At 34.0% G+C, this 20308-nt stretch overlaps 1 protein-coding gene across 1 annotated transcript; it reads right to left on the bottom strand.

Annotated features, from left to right (window-relative positions):
* Positions 1–1237: 1237 nt before the first annotated feature.
* On the bottom strand, positions 1238–2533 carry LOC133782154 (phospholipase A1-IIdelta-like). The gene has a single exon (XM_062221362.1). It carries the CDS (start codon positions 2531–2533, stop codon positions 1238–1240), a length of 1296 nt encoding a protein of 431 aa, XP_062077346.1.
* Between the last annotated feature and the right edge of the window lie 17775 nt (positions 2534–20308).

Genomic DNA, 20308 nt, shown 5'->3' with positions numbered 1-20308 from the left:
ACCCACAAATCACGAGAGAACTGGCAGCGAAGCACATGACCCATCATGGCTTCTGAAATAGAGTTCAGCAACCAACTCAAAATGGCTTGGACAGTTCTAATCCAAAGAGTGAATTGAGGGTTTACCTGTCTAGGTAGAAGAGGATTTGGATCTGCAGGAAGGTCAAGGTATTAAGGAGGGCACGGTCTTGTGCCAAAGAGAAATCCATCATACTCGTGGGCTCGCACGGCTAGTATCACCTGGGATCGCCAGTATGGGTAATTTTCCCGTTCGAGGCGGATTGTAATCGGAGCAAGCAATGGTGCGACTGGGGCTTGAACCATGGGCACGACAGGAGCTGGGATTTCAGCAGGCGGAGCTTGAGGAGGAAGCGGAGCATCGACGCCCTGACCAGTAACGTGTTCTCAACGAGCTTGACTAACAGAGGAATCAGATTGGGACCCAGTGGATGCCATGAGCTCTGATACCAAATCAAGAAATAAAGGGAAAGTAAAATGCAGAAAGGAAGACTAAAAATGCTCTGTATTTCCTCTGTATTGAATATTCTGATATGATACAATTGGTACAGTACATGCCTTTTATATACAAGATACAATGAAAATATCTTTAACAGAAAATATTCCTTATTACTAGGATTGCGACACGTATATTAGGGTTTTCACAAAACGTGGAGAAAGAATTATTCTAGAATAGTCTAATGGACAGCAAGGCACAAAGAGAATATTCAGGGTATCAATATTTTATTTTTCAACAAAAAACAAAACAGGTACATGTATAACAAACTATTTGAATCTTAATTTCCACACCTAAATTATTTATAATTTCTTGAAAATTTGTGGTAAATATTCTATAACTACAATGGCACCGTCTTATAAAAAAATAAATTGAGGCTACAACTTATCTATATATAGTTCTTGTCTAGTTGTTGACTGTACAAAAAGCAATAACTACATTGTATATAAGGTTATATTCTTAAAAAAAAAAACACGAGGGAGTTTATGTATTATGAAATATATAATTTGAGCTTATATAATAAACACATATATAGCTATATCAGAAACAATCACTCGTTTATTAAGCCTTATAATATCTGAATAAAGACATTACACTCAACTTAGATATTATATAACACACAAAATGAAATTATTAAGAGCAAAATATTTTTGAGTAAAGACTAAAGAGAAGCATAGTTGTAGATTTAGAGTGTCATATGGTAGATTTGATAGGCGGTAATTAACTAATTTATAGATAACTTATTAAACAGCATTTTATTTGGTGAAGGTGGAGGATCCAAGACCCATTCTCCAGTTTTGTCATTGAACACCATCCCTTTGTTCTTCTCCACCCTCCAACATTCTGGAACTCTGGACTCCTCCCTTAAAAGGCCACAAGACTTGTTGACCAAAGCCAGACTCCTCTTGACCTTGAGCTCGAACTGGCTGTCCCGCCCATTCCAACCGGCCACTGCATGCAAAGTCGCTTGCAAGTTGTGAGCATCAGAGATTGAGCAACCTTTCAAGTGAGGCGACTTTTTGGTATCGACCTCGAGCTCAGTCGTAACTAAAGGGACGTAAAACCAAAGCAAGCTCCCAACAACTCTCGGCACGATATCGTGGACGTTCTTCACATGAAAAATCTTGAGGTTCGAGTGTTTTTCCATTCTGGTCTTCAGCACTGGGTTGCCCACTTGAGGACATGCAAAGACAAAAGCCGAGACAAGGACATCATCACCGGCTACGTTGTTCTGGACTAGATCAAAGGCGCTCACAGTCGCCAGAGCACCACCAAGACTGTGTCCCGTCACCACTATGCTAAGCTTTTCGTTTTTGTATTTTTCTCTCAGGTTTCTGATCGTAGTAATGAGTTGATATCTCGCACTCGTCTTCACGTAGTCGGAGGTGCTATTATCTGAGTCGTAAATCGAGAGCCAACCCTCGTGGATTTTGGGCTCAGCTTCCCAAAAAAAGAGAGGCTTTACTTTGGTTGACGTTGGATCAAAGAACAATGGCTCCGCAGACACAGGAGGTACTACTACTCCGGCTATATTGCTCCACCATTCGCTACTCGTTATGGTTCCACGCCAGGCCACGTAGATCTCTCGGCGGCCATTGGCTTTGCTAAACTCGTCGGTGGTGACAGCCACATAGCCCATCCAGTTCGACACTCTGTCCCAACTATCAAGGCCGTCATTGAGGTGGAAATAATGTTTGAAAAAGGATCGGCTGCCGGATGTTGCGTAGAGGAATGAAACGACTTGGTAACGTGAGGCGTTTTCCAGCATGACGTCGTGGAAGAAGGTATCCTTGCCGTGGCGACTATTGCCGCACTGTGGAGAGATGGAGTTGGAGTTGAAGCAGTCGTAGGTGGCTTGGCATAAGTCGCCGCACTGGAGGATGAACTTGCGTAGGTTGTCCTCAAGCCCCGGCTCCACAAGCCCCTCCCAGTTCGTGCTGCCGAGGAGTTCTTCCCATGTTGGTGAGACGATGCTCTTGGCTGCAGTTCTGGGGGCCGTGACTGCAGTACTATTCTCCATATATGAATATGTTTGAGTATAAACGACAGGAGCAAATGTAACTGATCGAATGTATTGCTCTTCTTCAAACTAGCTACTCTTTATATAGCATTCCAGCCTCAAGAGGAAGGTTGGGCCAAAAGACAATTTATTTTTTTGAGAGGGTTAATTTGTAAAGAGTATTCAGGTGGGTGTATACTGATAACCAGACCTATTCAAATGCAGAGCTCATTTTGCTACATTATGGGCATAAAATTACATCATATAGAAATCAAAGAAACACAACAGCCATGAAAATAATGAGAAATTAACTTGTTGTCAATCAAATTAATTATCGATGAGTACGCTGCTCGAGGAGAAAATATGATGGCATATCATGATAAGATCAAAGACCTGCTCGCTCAGCTTAAGAAGTACACCATACAATAGATACCAAGAGAGCAGAACGCCACACACAGTAGATGCACCGACTAGACTGGCCAGCAGTGCTGTGATGGACAAGGCCAACTTAGTCCCTATTGAATACTTGGCCGAGCCAAGTGTCAACCTGCCTGAACCAGTCCTTCTGATAAACAACACTCCATCATGGATGACTCCGATTGCAGCTTATCTAGAACACGGAGTCCTGTCCAACAGTCACAATGAATCCAGGCAACTGATGAGGAAAGTTACTCGGTACCTAATCCTGGGTGGGGTTACGTACAGAAGGGGGTTTTCCATGCCATTACTCAGGTGTGTCAACCAACCAGAATCAGGACGGCTGCTGGGTGAGGTACATAAGAGTTTCTGTAGGAACCATGCAGGGGCAAAGTCTCTCTAAGAAGATAACACATGTTTCATTGAGAACTTTCCATTGTATAACATCCGAGTGTAGGTTTCTTAATTAATTTTTTAGTTATGATAGAAGAGTGATCTAATAATATAAAATAATATTTCTTAATGATTTGAGTGTATAATTCGGTTGGCGAATTCAAATAGGAATTAAGGGGTTTAAGTGATTAAATTTTAACTTATTTATTAATAATAAAAATTCATCTTTAGCTTAGGATTAGAACAGGACTTAAATTTACTGATCCTGACTCTTATATGATTATTTCTCTTTACTTCTGACAGACCCTATAATAACTTAATAAGGATATGGGTCACCTTATAATTTTTCCAACCTAACTCAGTTACGAACAATTAACATTCATAATGTTCTTTACTTTGATTCATTACTATGTCAATAACTATTATTAATAGCATTTAATTACAGTTGATGATCGAGCAACATATAATAGTAAATAGCCTCTTCAAAAACTATAAATAACTATTATTGCATTACAGGTATCTTTCCAGGCCACCTGTATTAGATGTGTTTACAAACGTTTTTCTTATTAAAACTGGAGTAATAATTAGTTGATTAAGAAACACAATGTCCATGAAATTTGAATTCCAGTTATTTTCTAGCTACTTCCTTTGTTTTGTTATTTGTTGGAAAAGTGAGGGCATCGACATTCCAACCAATTTTAGGCTATATTTGTAAATATTAAATGATTGTTTTTCCATATATCTATTATAAAGAAAAGATAAATTAATACAATAATTTTGATGTATTGTGTTTAATCGAAATTTTAATTTAGAGTCTGTATTTGGTAATATGCTTATAAATGTACCTTGGATTGAGAACTGCTATGAACCTCAATATTTACAAACAAACAAAAATAAAAAATAAAAAACTACATTTTATAACCAAATTTCTACCATGACACCTAGTTTGGCGCCAAGTAGAATAAGAACTGATATGAGGCTGAATGTTTAAAATAAAAACTAGATTTGGGTTTGTACCATAAATAACGGCGTTTATTTAGTCCTTCACAAAATTAAATCATTTGAAAAATATTGTTTTATTTTTAGAATATCTTTAGTTTAGCAATTATATTTTTAGGTTTAAATAACACTACAAAAATAGAGGCTTTTGCCAGCAAAGATAAGCACTGGCAAAAGTACCAAAAATGCGCCGGTAAAGGTCGAAAAACATTTACCGGCAAAACTTGACGGCGATGCCTGGTCGCTGAATGACTTTTTACCAGCGTTATACTAACCGCACTGGCAAAGGTCACAATATTGGCAGCTTTATAGATCGGCAAAGACCAACTCGCCGGTAAAATGGCGTCAGATTTTGGATTGATGACCCCTTTTAACCGGTGGTTGGACCATTTTCACTGGTGAGTTTTTCGCCGTTGAAAAGATCTTTCCCAGCGTTATAACTAATGAGTTTTTCTGCCATAAGAGAGGTAACAAGTTACCATAAGAGGAGTGACGGGTTACTCATATTTAATATGAAAAGAAACATCAAATTTGGAGGGAAAAAAGGAAGAACACTTCATTAAAAAAGAAAGAAGAAATAACTATGATTTTAGTAACATAGGTAACCAGTTACCATAAAGAACTCAAAAATATACACACACATCATAACGTGAAGGTAACCAGTTACCTCCATAAATATACACACAAAAAACGTGAAGGTAATCAGTTACCCCCAGAAATATACACACAAAGAACGAGAAGGTAATCAGTTACCACAGATCTGAAGATAAAAAAATATTAGATCCACCTCCTTTCCCTACTCTCCCATCTTCTTCATATATTTTTTGTCTAGATTTGAATGTTCCCATCAGGGTAACTGGTTACACATTCATGTTTTTATATTTTTATTAGTTTTCTTTCCAATATTTGGTGCTCCTATAAGGGTTATAGTAAAAAGAAAATTGTGAAAAATTGATTAAATTTTTTTTACATATAATGGAAAAAACTATAAAAAAAAATTGCAGTAATAAAAGATAATAAATAAAAAAAATAGTAAAATAATTATGTAATGTTAAAATATGTGTAAAAAAAGGGAAAGAAAACTAAAATGGAATGAAAAAAGAATAAGTACAAAAAATGAAAAAAAAAAAAAAGGAAAAAACTTAGGAAAGAAAACTAAAAAATATGAAGAAAAAAAAACAAAAGAAATGATGAAGGAAAAAAATAGATGAATGAATAAAATGAAAAGAAGAAAAAAAAAATATGAATGAAAAAATTGGTAGAAAAAAAAAAGAAAAAATGGAGGAAGAAGAAGAAAAAAAGCTCATATTTGTGAAAAAAAAAAAAAATGGAAGTTGAAAATAATAAATACAAAAATAGAAGCAAAAAAATGAAAAGAAAACTGAAAAAATATGAAAAAAAAATACAGATGAAAGAAAAAATAAATAAATGAATAAAAATGAGAAAAATAAGATAATGGAAAAATGGAAAGAAAGAAAAAAGATGATAGAACAAATTGGTAGAAAAAATAAGTAAGAAAAAAAAGAAAGAAAAATATCTGAAAAATAATTAAAAAATGTTGGGAAAAATAAAATAAAATTAGTTTCAAAATCAAATAAAACATAACTATGATAAAAAAAATGTGGTATTTCTATATTTTAATTAGCTACTAATTGTGTTTCTCATACTTTAATTTTTTTTAATTATTTTTTTCATACAAATTAAAAAATATATATAATTTTCATATTTTTATGCATTAATAAAACAAAAATCATATTTTTTAAAAATTCACATATATATATATATATATATATATATATCTATACGGAGTTAGACCAAAGTTTGCTTGCCTTTCTCTCTTTTAGTTTTACCAACATTTGTTTGTATCTGAAAATTGACACAAATTAAGTTAGAACTTAGTATTTTCATATTAAAATAATTTCAATTAAAATCATCAAAATATCTCATCAAACTCAACTTATTTAACAATTTAATGCATAGAAAAGTACATTTTTTATACTAATCACGACACATTCACGAAAAACACTATAAAATTTACAAAAACAACAATAGTTTAAAAAAAGTAAACTTTTGTCATTATGTAAACTTTTAAACAACAATAGTTTAAAATCACCTCTGTAATTAATTTATTGCTATTGTTAGAATCCTTATTATGTTAAAGATGACGAGGCACAAGTCTATTGGCTCTAGTATAATGTATTAAAATATTAAAAATATCTAATTTATTTCAACTTAAAAAATTAAAATAAAATAAAAAATCTGCGTTTGCCAAATTTATTATATGATAGTATATACTGTAGTTATAATAGACATACCACCAGTTTTTAAGAAATCCTAATAATTTACGGTGTCAAAAATAGAGCTCAACATAGTTAGTTGTACACGGATAAAAAATACAGGCACGTGTGAGCCTACCAGTTTGAACCTTAATTTTGACATTGTAAATTATTTAAAAATTTCCTAAAATAAATTAAATGCTTGCTATAACATATAATATAATATTTTTTGAAAAATAATTTATGTAAATGTCGAAAATAGAAATTCTCGTACCAGTCAGGTTAAAACTCAAGCCATGAATTTCCCTATCTATATCTCACTATCAAATTAAATAACACTACAATTTTTGTTTTTGCTTTAAAAGCTAACATAAATGGATTCTCCTAGTAGAAATATTTTCAGGCTTTGGTACCCAACTTCATAAAGATGTGACATACTGCTATTGATGTAATCTAATATATCGTAAAACACCACCTCGTTATGGTGTTGGTGTTGGGCACCACTTGTGCCTAATAACAATGCTCCTCACCCTTTTGATCCAATTAGAATGTTTAAAGACTCCTCGTCGAGAAAGAGAAGCAACTACATTGGCTAATTGCAACAGGTAACCAAAGACCGAAGTTAAAAGTCATGTAATAGCTTTTAACTTCAATTTTGTGTTATTTCAAAGGATTATTATGTGTAAAAATCGAAATTAAAGCCTCATTTTCTAGTAGTGTTTGCATCTTTATTTATGTTTGTAGTATATTAGTAGTTTTTTATAAATTTTAAATTTTGGGATAATAATTATTTTTAATCATAAGTAATTTATCGTATTATAATTTTTATGTAATTTAATTTTTATATTTAAATTTTAAATTTTTTTAATTAAAATTGTCTCTCCCAATCGCTTCTTCTCCCTAGGGCTTTCTTAGTTTCACATTTCTCTTCTAGGGTTTCTCCCTTTGATCTTCTTTCTCTCAACCGGAGCTCACTAGCGGCTTCCTTGGCACTGGTGGTGCTCCAGCTGAGGAGTCTTGTTTCTTTGTTGCAGGTGTGGGGTTCGGTGGTGGTGGTGGTGGGTTCTTCTCCAACATCAGCTTTTGTGATGGGTCTCTCCCCCTTGGTCTTGGGTGGGTTTTATCTTGGCGGTAGGGTCTCAACAACAGAATGGTGGTGGCGAGGGAGTGGGGTTCTAGGTTTGCGTGGGGTGGTGCAACGATGTCCCTCTATGTAGATCTGGAGCCTTGGGTCTTGGTTCCGTTGGTTTTCCATGATCTTCTCCATGGCCTAGATTTGGGGCTTCTCCGGTGTCGTTGGGGTGATACTTGTGACTGGTTTGCTCATCTACTTCCGTAGATCTACTATCTGAGTATATGTTTTATTTTATTTTTTTATTTTAGATCTAAGGTTTCTATTGCTTATGTTTTTGTTGGTTCTGTATTTTCTTGGTTTAGTTTGGTTGTTTGTTCCAGTTTTGAATTTTCCCTTGCTAGGGATTTGGGGGTTAGTATCCTTGTTTTGTTTGTTTACCCACTGTCTATGATAGTATGGTACTTGTTAACGATTGTGACTACGAATAATGTGTATGCCTTGTTTTTCTGTCTATTGGCTTTGTTGTCGCTTGCTCGCCCTTTTGAGAAATGATTTGTCATTTTGGCTTATTCATGACTGTATGTAATGGACTTAGTCCTTGGCTTGTTTCTTGAATGAAACTTTGATCTTCCCCTAAAATAATTTAAATCAAATTTATTTTTAAATAAATGGGCCCATAGTGATTCTCTGCCCAGTCTTCGATGGTTACTTGTAGACCCTGCTTGCCCCCTAATTTTCATAAAGTTTTTGGATTAGTTACTTGAAGTGATTTGGCATTTTGGATTGGTTAATATTTAGTGGTCAAGTAGATTGTTAGACTTTGTTAGCCTAATAATTTGTAAGGGATCAATCATATCACCCAATTTATTCTTAAAAATTTGTATCACTTATTTTTTTTAGTTTATTAGTAAACGTAACCCACAAGCGTAATAGATTACTAGTCAATAACTTATATTTCCCTACCGATCACTCTATATAGCCAAAACTAATATTAATACATTGTACTTTTTCTTATCTAGATCAACCATGACCAAGTTAAGCATATACTTTTTATTTATTTTGTGTTTTTAAATAATAAATAGTACACATTTCGGTTTACAGCTCAAGAGCATCACTATATTTGCCGGAGTCAGTGGGCTTGAAGGATCTGGTCCCGAGCACCCTACTCTATTAAAATTCTTCCATATATCAATTTTTCTATATATTTCTCTACATAATTTAAATATTATATCTTTGAATATATTTTATTAATTAAAGTAAAATAAAATAATTGAAAAATAAAATATATATATATACTAAATGAGAGAGAGAAAGCTTATAAAGAAAAATCATAATATTAAAATATTATATAAAAGATATGTAAATGTAGATATGGATATGGATTAATTGGAGTTTGTGTATAGCTATTATAAATATATATATAAATGAACTGATGGAATATGATTTTATGAGTTTTAGCTAAATATTATAGAGAAAGTATATTACAAAATACATCATCAAAACATAATTTTTTTATAATTTATCTTAAACTTTTACATTATATCATACATCATTTTTTTTATTTTTTCTCTACATCATTTAAATATTATATTTTTTGAAAATATTTTATTCATTTTAAAAAATAAAATAATTAAATATAATAATATCACACGCATATATATATATATAAAAATTTATAAAAAAAATAAAATATATATAACTTCATGAATAGTATTTCACTACCTATAGAGAAATACTATTTATTTAGGTAAAAAATTATAAATTTATATCACTTATTAAAATACTATTTAATCATTTTTTTCTAAATATTATAAAGAATAAAATATTTTCCTTCTTCCATTGTGAGTGGTGTAAGGGAAAAAAATCAAATGATGTAATGGGACGGCTGTTATCTATGATTTAGCATGAATTAATGATTTTGTCTTTTGTTATTTATTATTATTCCATTATTTTGTTGTTGTATACCCAAACATGATCGATTTTTTTCCGACCAAAAAAAAAGATCTAGTGGATATTTTCTAGTTGCATGTCTTAGTCCACCAGATATATATCCTTCATAGTATTTGCATATATTTTAATCACAACCAAATCATAAAGCACAAGATACCGTGTGTTGACCTTCGATTTGGCCAACGACGCGGAATCAAATATACAACAGAAAATGAAACAACAATTAAGAAGTTAATCTAATGGAAAATAAGAAAATACCAACGATTATAGTGGTTCGGCCCCAAAGATTGGTAATAACCTATGTCTACTTAGTGCTATTATTAATATTGAATCCCAACGCCGTGATCAAATAACTAGGGTCATTGAGTTTCACAAACCTTGGGAGAATTACAATAAAACGATGAATAATCGCACTATAGCTCTCTCTCTCAATATTCAGGAAAAAGATTCAACTATCAAAAAGTCCCCTCATTGAGCTATTTCATGCATATTTATAGGCTCAATGGGGATTACATGGGCCATTGGGCCTTAACTCTCATTAATATACGTGTATCAAGGTAATAAAGATGAAATAATAAATATAATTATTACAAAATCATAACCTTATAAGGAAATAAACCGAATCATACGACCAGTCTGGTCGTACCTAAGAGTTAGTCTTAATGAAGCTGTAACGCCCTGGCTACCCCAGAACAGTTACGGTGAACGGTGGACTGGAAATTCGACTCATTGCCTGAATCCTTTGGTCAAAAACGTGCTCTAGGTGTAATTAACGGGTTAAGGCATAAAACCAATGAAAAGGAAATGGAGATTTTATTACAAACTGCTCTGCAGAGCTAAACAAAACATTTACAAGTGGTTCTCAGTACAAAAATGGTCATTACAGTTTCAAATTTACAATCCCGCCGACCTAAGCGGCAAAAATAGGGTAAACTCCCTAGTTCCTCTGAGAACACCTTGATCGTGGCAGTCAAGCGGCTGCATATGTACACACCATCACATCAGCTCTCCACTCAAGGCTAGGTGAGCTTTTCTTTTCCTTTACCTGCACCACATAGCACCCATGAGCCAAGGCCCAGCAAGAAAACATAACACTTTACATAAACATTATCAAATGATTATCGTTATAATCACACTGAACATAAAGCTTTCAACAAGCAAATGAACATCACATGATTTTAGCGGGAGAGTGGCTGCTGAGTAAGCCACTAGCCTCCAAGCTCTGTTTGTTCATCGACCCTCAGGGTCGGTCAGGCATTAATGCTCCTTGAGTCATTCAATGCTAATAATCGATTAGATCCAATCTTACTGACTTGCGTGACACACGCCAAAGCCGTCCTGACCAATAAGTCAGCTCATCGTGACCAATGCCCAATACCATTGCCGAACCTGACTAATAAGTCACAGCTTCACAGTGATACTAGCACTCTTGTCAAACCTGACTAATAAGTCAGTGCCATGCACAAATGAGCAACATATGCTAAGCATTCCATATATAATCCATGTCCATATTCTCACATTCAACATGCCTCAGGAATATCCACGCATGTCACACTTGGGGTGCAGTTTTCTTACCTCTGGTCCGAGCTAGAACAGATAAAAGAATGACCCTGAGAACGATCGACCTTTTGGTCCTTTAGCGGTTACCTGGTCATAACCAAATCATGGGATTCCATCAATAAAATGAATAATAAAAGGTTCCCAAACCAAAACCTAACCTCCGGGACCTCAAACACTACTCAACTGGGTAGTAGGTTCAATCCCGAGGCCTTAGGCTTGCATCCCCGAGCCAAAAAGCTCTCTTTGGCCAAAAATGCCTTAAGGGCCGCGGCCCTCCTTGGCCATGCCGCGGCCCACCCCTCAAACAGAGGCGCCCAAACTCAGATTTCACCAAGGGCCGCGGCACACCCTGGCCATGCCGCGGCGCAACGCCCTTTTCAGCCAAACCCCTGTTTTTCTTCCTCTACGATTTCACTTAGAACCAACCCTTCAAACCCAACTTAAACACCACCCAAACCTCTCTTAAACACCCATTAAAACCCCTAAACAACACTCAAACTCTCCCTCATCATAACCCAAGTAAAACACCTCAAGAACTCCCTTTAATTCCAATTTTCCACACCTAAATCAAGAGCTGAAAACCATGATTGAAAACAGAGCAAAACCAGTAAAAATAAAGATCAAAGCTTACCTCAAGCTTGGTATTGAACCCTCTCTAATGGCTGAACTATGTCTACAACCTCAACCTCCAAGTTTCCTAGCTTATTTCCACACCTTGAGCTCAAAACTCCAAAGAGGAAGAAGAGAGAAATGAACCTACGGGAAGGAGAAGAAGCAAAACTCTGTTTTCCCAGCCATCCATACATCATATATATCCTAACACAAATGACCATTATACCCCTAGGTATAATAAAGCTTCTAAAACCAACTCAAGGGCATTTTTGACATTTTCCACCTACACCGTTAATGATAATTAACGCTTCCCAATTCCCGCTAATCTCAAAATTCTCAAACACCAATATTTCACATCCCGTTACCCTTTAATGCCCGGTAACACTCTAATCATTAAAACACCCCGAGACTCACCCCGAGCCCCGAGCTTAAGCCTGTTATGACCAAACCGACATTTAACATTTCCTTGATCGTCTCATGCCAAATGGCTCGAACAAACCCACATCATAATGTGGTCTCAATTTATATCACCAACATGCGTTCAAATAACCAATTTACCCTCAACGGGCCAAATTACTATCACACCCCTGTATAAAGAAATATGGACTCACATGCATGCATTTCACATCATATCATAATATAATCAATACATACATGCATTTTATCAACTAATAACATAATTTAACAAGTACGGCCCTCCCGGCCTACTGTTCACACCGTTAAACACAACGGAGAATTCGGGGCATTACAGAAGCAATGTACATCAGGTCGATAACCGAACAGCACATTTTTACTTCAACTCTGCCACGTGTCAACCACGTGTGAGAAATCTTTGCCACATCATCAACAACTGTTTTTGGGTAAACACCGTGATTACTAAGTTTTTTTTTTATTTTAGAACAAATTAGTTTTTTTTCTTGAATTATATATGACACTTGTAGAATGTCGCCTCCTAATTTTATTTCGTTTGGATGAAATGCCCCCCAAACTATGAAAATTGTTGAAAATATCCTTTTATGCTACATTCCGTCAAAAAGTATATATTGGAACAGTTAGTTGATGTGACAAATAAATATAGTTTTTTTCCTCCAAACAAAGAAACTTACCCCCGAAATTGAATTGCATAGCAAAAATTCTCCCGAACAATGAAATGTTGAAAATAATTTAAAATTTTATTTTATTTAAAAAATTAAATCAATAAAAATTAAAAAAATAACTCAAATCTTAGTTATAATAAATTTAATAATCTATTTTTATTTTTATTTTTCTATGCTTATATTCAATCTCCAAAACTAATATGATCAAAATCAATTTTCAAGGTTTCAAATATCATATCCTTTAATCTAACAATCTCAAAATCGCCCAAAAAAAAAAAACAATTATGTTGAGAACGAGTGAGTTCATCACACACTTTCCATCATGAATCCATAAACATATTTGTGACTCTATCAGATTTGTAATTCAACAATTAACCAATCCATAAGAAAAAGTTTATGCACTTGTTCGATTACTTGTTCATCGCACAATTGCCATAACTTTATTACATGTTTGATTTGTGCACTTGCAAACATATTGTTTATTTTTTACAAAATGTTTTAGGCGTCGTTGCGCAGGATTTAAAATTTTTTAGATTGAAGTAATATAGCGAAGACATATCTTATTGTAATCTATGCATTTTTCTATATTTTATATATCTTATTTTAATTTAACCAATTGTATTTTTTTTTTGTTATATATTTATAACTTTAATATAAGCATTTGTATATTATTGTTTTCTTATCTTGTTTTAATTTAACAATTTGTATTTTATTATATATTTTTTGTTAGCTTATGGGTTGTATTAGAAGGTTATGGATAATACTATTTGAGACTATGGTGATGGAGTTGCTACTGATGACAGTGGAATGAGCGACAGGTGACTCTTTGATCGGTCGGGAGGTAAGTTTTCTTTTTCCCTTTTGAGTTGTTATGTTAAATAGCGGGGACACTATTTTTATTAAGTTTGGGAGGAAATAAATTTACTTTGTTCTTATTTTTCTTTTATTTCTATCTGTAAGGCTAGAGTCTATAGGTTTCTTTATTTTGTTATTTTGATGAAGAATATTATGCTAGACTCATTGATATCAATTGTTATGTGTTTTGAAACTTTTTGATTGTGTGTTTGGCTTATGATACTTGTTGCTAACATTTTTATCTATATCTTTTGATCACATGTCTATCTATGATTCTTATGCATTGTGTGGTTTAGTGGGTATTGTAGAATCTTGGAATGTTTGAATGATATTGAGATAACTTGATCTTGTTTACGTAACTTGTTGAGGCGAAATGTTAGGTCTTCATTGTCTATATATGATTGATGAGGCAGTTTCTTTGGAACGTCTGAGCCAAAAATCTTACCTATATATATATATTCCTTTGTTTTCCCTTTTGAGCCTAAGTTTTACATTTTATTCATTGCTATTTGAACACATCTTGAACCTTTGATTTTAAGATTTGAAATTGATTAATGTTTACCTTTTACCGTCTTTTGCACCATAAACATAGGATTGTTTGTATTGATTGTGAAAACTGTGATGTAAAGTGGGAATGAATATATTATGATAGTAATGTTTGAAGATGTATTATGTGTTTATATTGAGAAAAAGTTACACTATGATTGTTTTGTATTGAAACGTTTCTTGTCGTTGAAAAAATGAATGAAAAATATGAAGAAAAAAAATGAATGAAGACAAGAAACAAGTTTGGGGGAGTTGTAACTTATATATGCGAAAAAGAAGAATGGAATGAAGAAAAGAAGAAAGAAAAAGGATTTGAAAAGGAAATTGAAAAAAGGGATTTTGTATTGTTGAGTTAGTTGTTTTGTAAGTTTATGGTGTGAAAGTAAGCCTAAATATATCATTCTCATCCACTATTTACCTAAGCCGAATGTTATAAGCCTAATAAAGTCCTCTTGATTTACAAGATATTTGATTTACAGTAGTGAAAATTAGTTGTATGACAAACTTATAGTATTTTGATTGTTTTGTGATGTCTTGATGCACATGAGCTACATATTTGAATGAGAATACTAAAGTCAAAGTTTTGGTCCATCAAATTTGGCTGTGTTTTCCGGCCAACTTCGACCACCCATCAACGAGTCGTTGGTACCTTTAGAACCAGCATGGAGAGAGGAACAAAACCCACTAAGTCATTCCGATCAACTCGTCGTTTTTCTCCGGCGAGATTTTGGGTATCTCTGCCCCTTTGGAAGCGTTTTCTGGCGACATTGGTGGTTTTTTGGGCTAATGAGTTGCATATTTTTTATGTACTTGTTGACCCAGATTTTGGCCAACTGCACGGAGTTAAAATACGCTTGACGTGGACAAATAGGTTGAAATGAATGTGATGACGAAAATAATAAGAACACAAGATTTTATAGTGGTTCGACCCCAGGATCTGGTAATAACCTACGTCCACTTGAATTGTTATTGAAATAAGATTCAAATGGGTGATCAAAGAACTAGGGTTCAATGAGTTTCACTGACCTTTGAAGAAGAAAATACAATTATTCTCGTGTAATCTCTCTCTAATCTCAAAAGATTTTCTAGCCAAAAGAAAAAGGAACCTCTCCCCTGAGCTCTCTTCTTCTATTTATAAACTCAGGGAAGATTTACATTGATTTGTTACAGATATTCTTTCCTAAATAATTGGATACTCAGGAAATCATGGGAGATAATTTCGGATTCCATCATAACTGCCTAAGATTTCCTCCGTGTATAGCGTGTGTACGACCAGGCTGGTCGTAGGAAAAAGTTTATCGTGTGACAGTAAATGTCTTCCTGGTCGATAGTCGATCACAGATTCTGCCAGATGTCAGCCACGTGTATTTAATGCCTGCCATGTCATTCGCTTCTGATTTTTGGGATAACAGTACTCATTGAGGGGATCATTTTTATATATGTCATGCATATATTCGTCGGCGTTTCCGGTACACCGCTCACTGCCGCCACCAACCGCTGATGTGCACCGCTTGGGTGAGGTTCCAGAACTTGAAATTTTAAATATGGCCATATTATATGTCGTTGGACACGATTTTGAATAAGGAATGCAGTGATGGTAATCGTTTGCTCGTTTGGTGCACATAGGAAAAGCGTGATATTAAAATTGGACTAAATCACTCTAGGATCATCGGTAAGCTTAAGAGCGTCACTTTGGGCTCGAATTGAAAATTCTAAGGAGGTAGGGACTCAACTTGACTATTGGACTTATTTTTACTTGTATTGAATTACATTAAACATATTACAATTTTGATATCTATAAAATATTTGAAAAATTGAAAACTTAGTCTGCATGTTTTCTTATCTGTTCTGAGGGCACTGAGTGTCAAATATAATTTTGTTCACTTATTTATGCAGGTTATGATTTTTGGATTTCATTCAAATGCAGTTGTTATGCTGCCAAATTATCTAAAATATAAAGGGAATATGTTTCTTTTTTTTTCATGTTTACCTGCATTTAGTTATACCGATGAGATCCATAATGATCATGATTTGTGCATGTTGTTGTTTCACGACCTAGTCTCTGTGTCATAATAGGTTGATCAGGTGTCCACTCACCTGTGGGTGTAAATACCTAGCATCTGTATACAGGAAGTGTTCTGAGCCTCCCCCTTGTGGTGGTTATCAGATCCGGCTACCCAGTTTAGGATGTCGGTTTTTCTATGGTGGGTAACGGGAACTAGGGATCTAATGGACGGTGTGATGTGCACGTGTAGCTATGCTCTTATGATTATTTATGGTTTCTCTCTATTTTGGTTTATACATGATGATGTATTTTTTGTTTTCAAAGCTAACCATTCAGGGGCTGTATTAAACTTTTGGGTCCTATGTTATTAGTTATTTTCCTACTGGGCTTTATATGCTCACCCCCTATATCTCTCCCATTCTAGGAGCCTAGTGATGTGAATGTGGATAAGGTAGATTATTGATGGAGCCAATGTGTTTAGCCTAGTTCTATTTAGTGTCATTTCTTATCTTTTGAAAATTATATATGTATTTGATTTGGAACCTAATGTCGGTATATCTGAATTAGCTATGTAATAGTTAGGAATGAGGAATGGTGGATGCTAAGTATTATTTTGGGTGTTTATGACTTATTAAATTTAACTGTTTGGTGACTACATAATTGTGGGGATATTATTATTCTATGTATAATGATAAATGATCACGCTTTTATCCATTATTTTGATTTAAAATTATAGTACTATTTAATATAAACTAAATGAGCATTTATAAATATTATTTTCCAACAAGGGTAAAAGTTTGACATTTGACCACCCAAGTTACAGATATTACAAATTTGCCACGGCATAGGACTCAGGTCGTGACAATTAGGGGCGACACGTCGCCCCTAATACTCAAAACGCAGAGTTTTGAAAATTTTCCCCAAAATAAGACCACGAATATTTTCCCTCGCAACTTTGGTTAAAATTCATCAAATATCAGGGGTGACATTATTATAGATTAGGAGCGACATATCGCCCCTAATATTGTTTTCCAATATTAGAGGCGACCGACACATGTCGTCACTAATAATCCCAATATCAGGGGCAACAATGTGTCGCTCCTGAAAGTGGTTTTTCTTGTAGTGATTAGAGTAGACACGTGTCACCCTTAATAGTCTTAAAAAAGGTAGGTGGGAAAATTTCCCACGTTTTTTTAAATCAAAATTTCATAAAATATTTAATATTATTAGGGGCGACGCGTCGCCGCTAATACTATATTTTGCCGCCCCTAATAGTTTTTCCAATTAAAAGTATGATCTCACTTAATATCAAGGCCGACTTATCGTTGTCGCCCCTAATATTGGCATTATTGGGGGCGACAATATGTCACCCCTAGTAATGTCGCCCCTAAAAATCATTTTTCTTGTAGTGTGTGCAAATAGCTTGAAAAATAATAAAAAAAGTATGAATGCTACTTAGAATGACAATAACGCTCCGAAAGTAGTGATGAGGAATTGGACAATGTTTCCTTTACCTCTGTTTTTCCTAGTGTCTCATGCTTTTTGCAAGAAAATAAAAACCTTGTTTGCCTAAATAACACCGTTTTGATAAATAAATGTATTGATGATGCTACAGAAACTGATTTTCCTTATTTGATTCATCTAGATTGTATCAGTTAATGAATTAAGAATTTTTTTTTTGACATTCGTTGATTTAATCTGATTGTGTTCAAACCGTGTATTGCTTGGCTTATGGTGTTCTTTGTCTCTATAAATGCTAGCCAAAGCAGTAGCAAATTAGCATTATCTTTTCCCACTCCGAATATATTTTATATTGAAGAGTTTTTTATTGTGTAAAGACTAGGTTGTTGATTAACTAGTTCTTTGTTTGTTTGTTTTGCTTTTTCTTTGTTCAATTTTAAACAAATTAGATTGCTTCTTGAATGTGAATGTGACACTTAATCTTCGGGACAAGATCCTCACAAGACTTTGGGAGGAAGGTAAGCATAAAAAGACGCCATAAAAATAATAAAGAATTATAGCTAAACACTAAAACTTAGAAATATCTTGGCTAAATCTAGCTAAGCACTAATCATGAGCTAAATCCTTACACTATAAAATAGCTAGCTCGTCTAGCGTATATGTTTTTTGACATATTTTTTTTAGCTCCTATAGCTATTTTGTTTTAGCTAATTCTAGCTCTAGTTTAGACTATTTCCAATGTAAAATAATATTTTCCATAATTTGACACAAAAATTTGTACTAATAATATTTTAATACAAAAATATATAGAAAAGTAAAAGTGAATTATTTACTTTTTCTAATTAGTGTGAAGAGTGCAAGTAATAATGCTTATATTTGATTATCATTACTAAGAGAGATTATTATTGGGGTGATTGTTTTGAGTAGTTGAATTGTTTTGGAAAGTGTAGATAGACTTAGAATGAATATAATTTTAAACTCTTGTGTACAAAAGAATTCATTTTACTCTTAAAATACATATAGGACCCACACAAATTATTAACTTTAATCCCTTAAAATTTGAACCAACTCTCTTAAAATTTGAACCAAACATAAAAATGGTTTTAGATTCTCATTCTCATATTTACTTTACTCATACCAAACACCCCTTAGAGTTTATAGTAGCACTAATGTATGCAACGAGAAAGATGGCAAACCCTAGTGCTAGCTAGTAATAATTAGGTGTAGAAGATGTGATGCCTCGACTTATTTCTTTGAAGGAAATTGTTTATTGAAAATGAGGTACAACCAACACATATATCAATAATATATTTACGACAAGGACACAATGATATATGGAAATAATTAATATGTAGTAGTCTTGAGCCTTTGTATCCTCTCGTGCATTCAATTAATGCTATAAATACGTACAATTAATGCTAATTAATCATTAACTAGTATTGCAATATAATACAAAATAATTACTATCATTAAGTGATCGATCGAATTGAAAAGAATGGAGAATAACAAGAAGTCAGCTGTTCTTGTTGTGATGCTGAGCATAGTAGTTGTTGTTCTTGTGTTTCTTCCTTCTACTAGCTTTGCAGGTGGGCGAGGAGAACTGATGACGAAGAATAATATTCTTCAGCTTTATTCAGATGATGAGATCAACCAAGCTGATGGAGGAGGAGGAGGAGAGGTCATTATCGAACCTGCTGAGTCTCTTTCAGAGATATTGTTAAGAGAACTATCTCCAGCAAATTCTCTATGCGGTCAACGCTGCATCTTCAATAGAGATTGCCCATTGTTTTGTCCACGTTGTCGTGGTGCTCCCAAAATTTGCAGAAGAATCTGAATATATATAGATTATTACATCCATTGACACCTGCCCTAGAGTATATATATATATATATATACATATGAAATAATGTCAATGGTAGTATGCTTGCATGTGTGGTTGTCTTATGTTTTGTTTGTATGTATGTACGTACTTGAATTCATGTGGTCCGATGAATATGCATATGCTTTCTAGTACTGTATGTATGCCTTTCCATAGTAATGGAAAAGAAAATAATTAATATTAAACGTGTTGAACACATATGGAAATATTACATCGAGATTAGTTCGGCTTAAATTATCAAAGGGGTATCCCTTTTAAAAAAATTCGGTTTGGACTTTCTGGATTCGAGCAATTTTTCGAAAATGATAACAGCTCATTTATCGAAAGAGAGAAGCATGAAAATTGTAGCTCTGTCTCTTAGGTTTCTATATCTAAAATTTCTATCAATTTGGAGGTGTGTAGAGGAAGGAACAACAAAAATACTGACAGATGTACAAGTATGAGCCAAAGTTTTGTGAAAACCTTCCTTGGAAAATGGAAAATTTTCAATTGTGGAGTTTAGGAATCGTTTTCACTTGAGAAGAAACATTTCCCCATTAGATGTCGATGGGAGAAATAACTAACGTGTTGAACACATGTGGACAATATTAAGTCGAGATTAGTTCGGCTTCAATTAACAAAGGGGTAACCCAATTAGAAAAATTCAGTTTGGATTTTATGACTTCGAGCAA

Source organism: Humulus lupulus, chromosome 1, assembly GCF_963169125.1.
Source record: "Humulus lupulus chromosome 1, drHumLupu1.1, whole genome shotgun sequence".
NCBI classification, from domain to species: domain Eukaryota; kingdom Viridiplantae; phylum Streptophyta; class Magnoliopsida; order Rosales; family Cannabaceae; genus Humulus; species Humulus lupulus.
The sequence above is the reverse complement of the archived record's forward strand: the minus strand, read 5'-3'. Positions and strand labels throughout refer to the sequence as shown.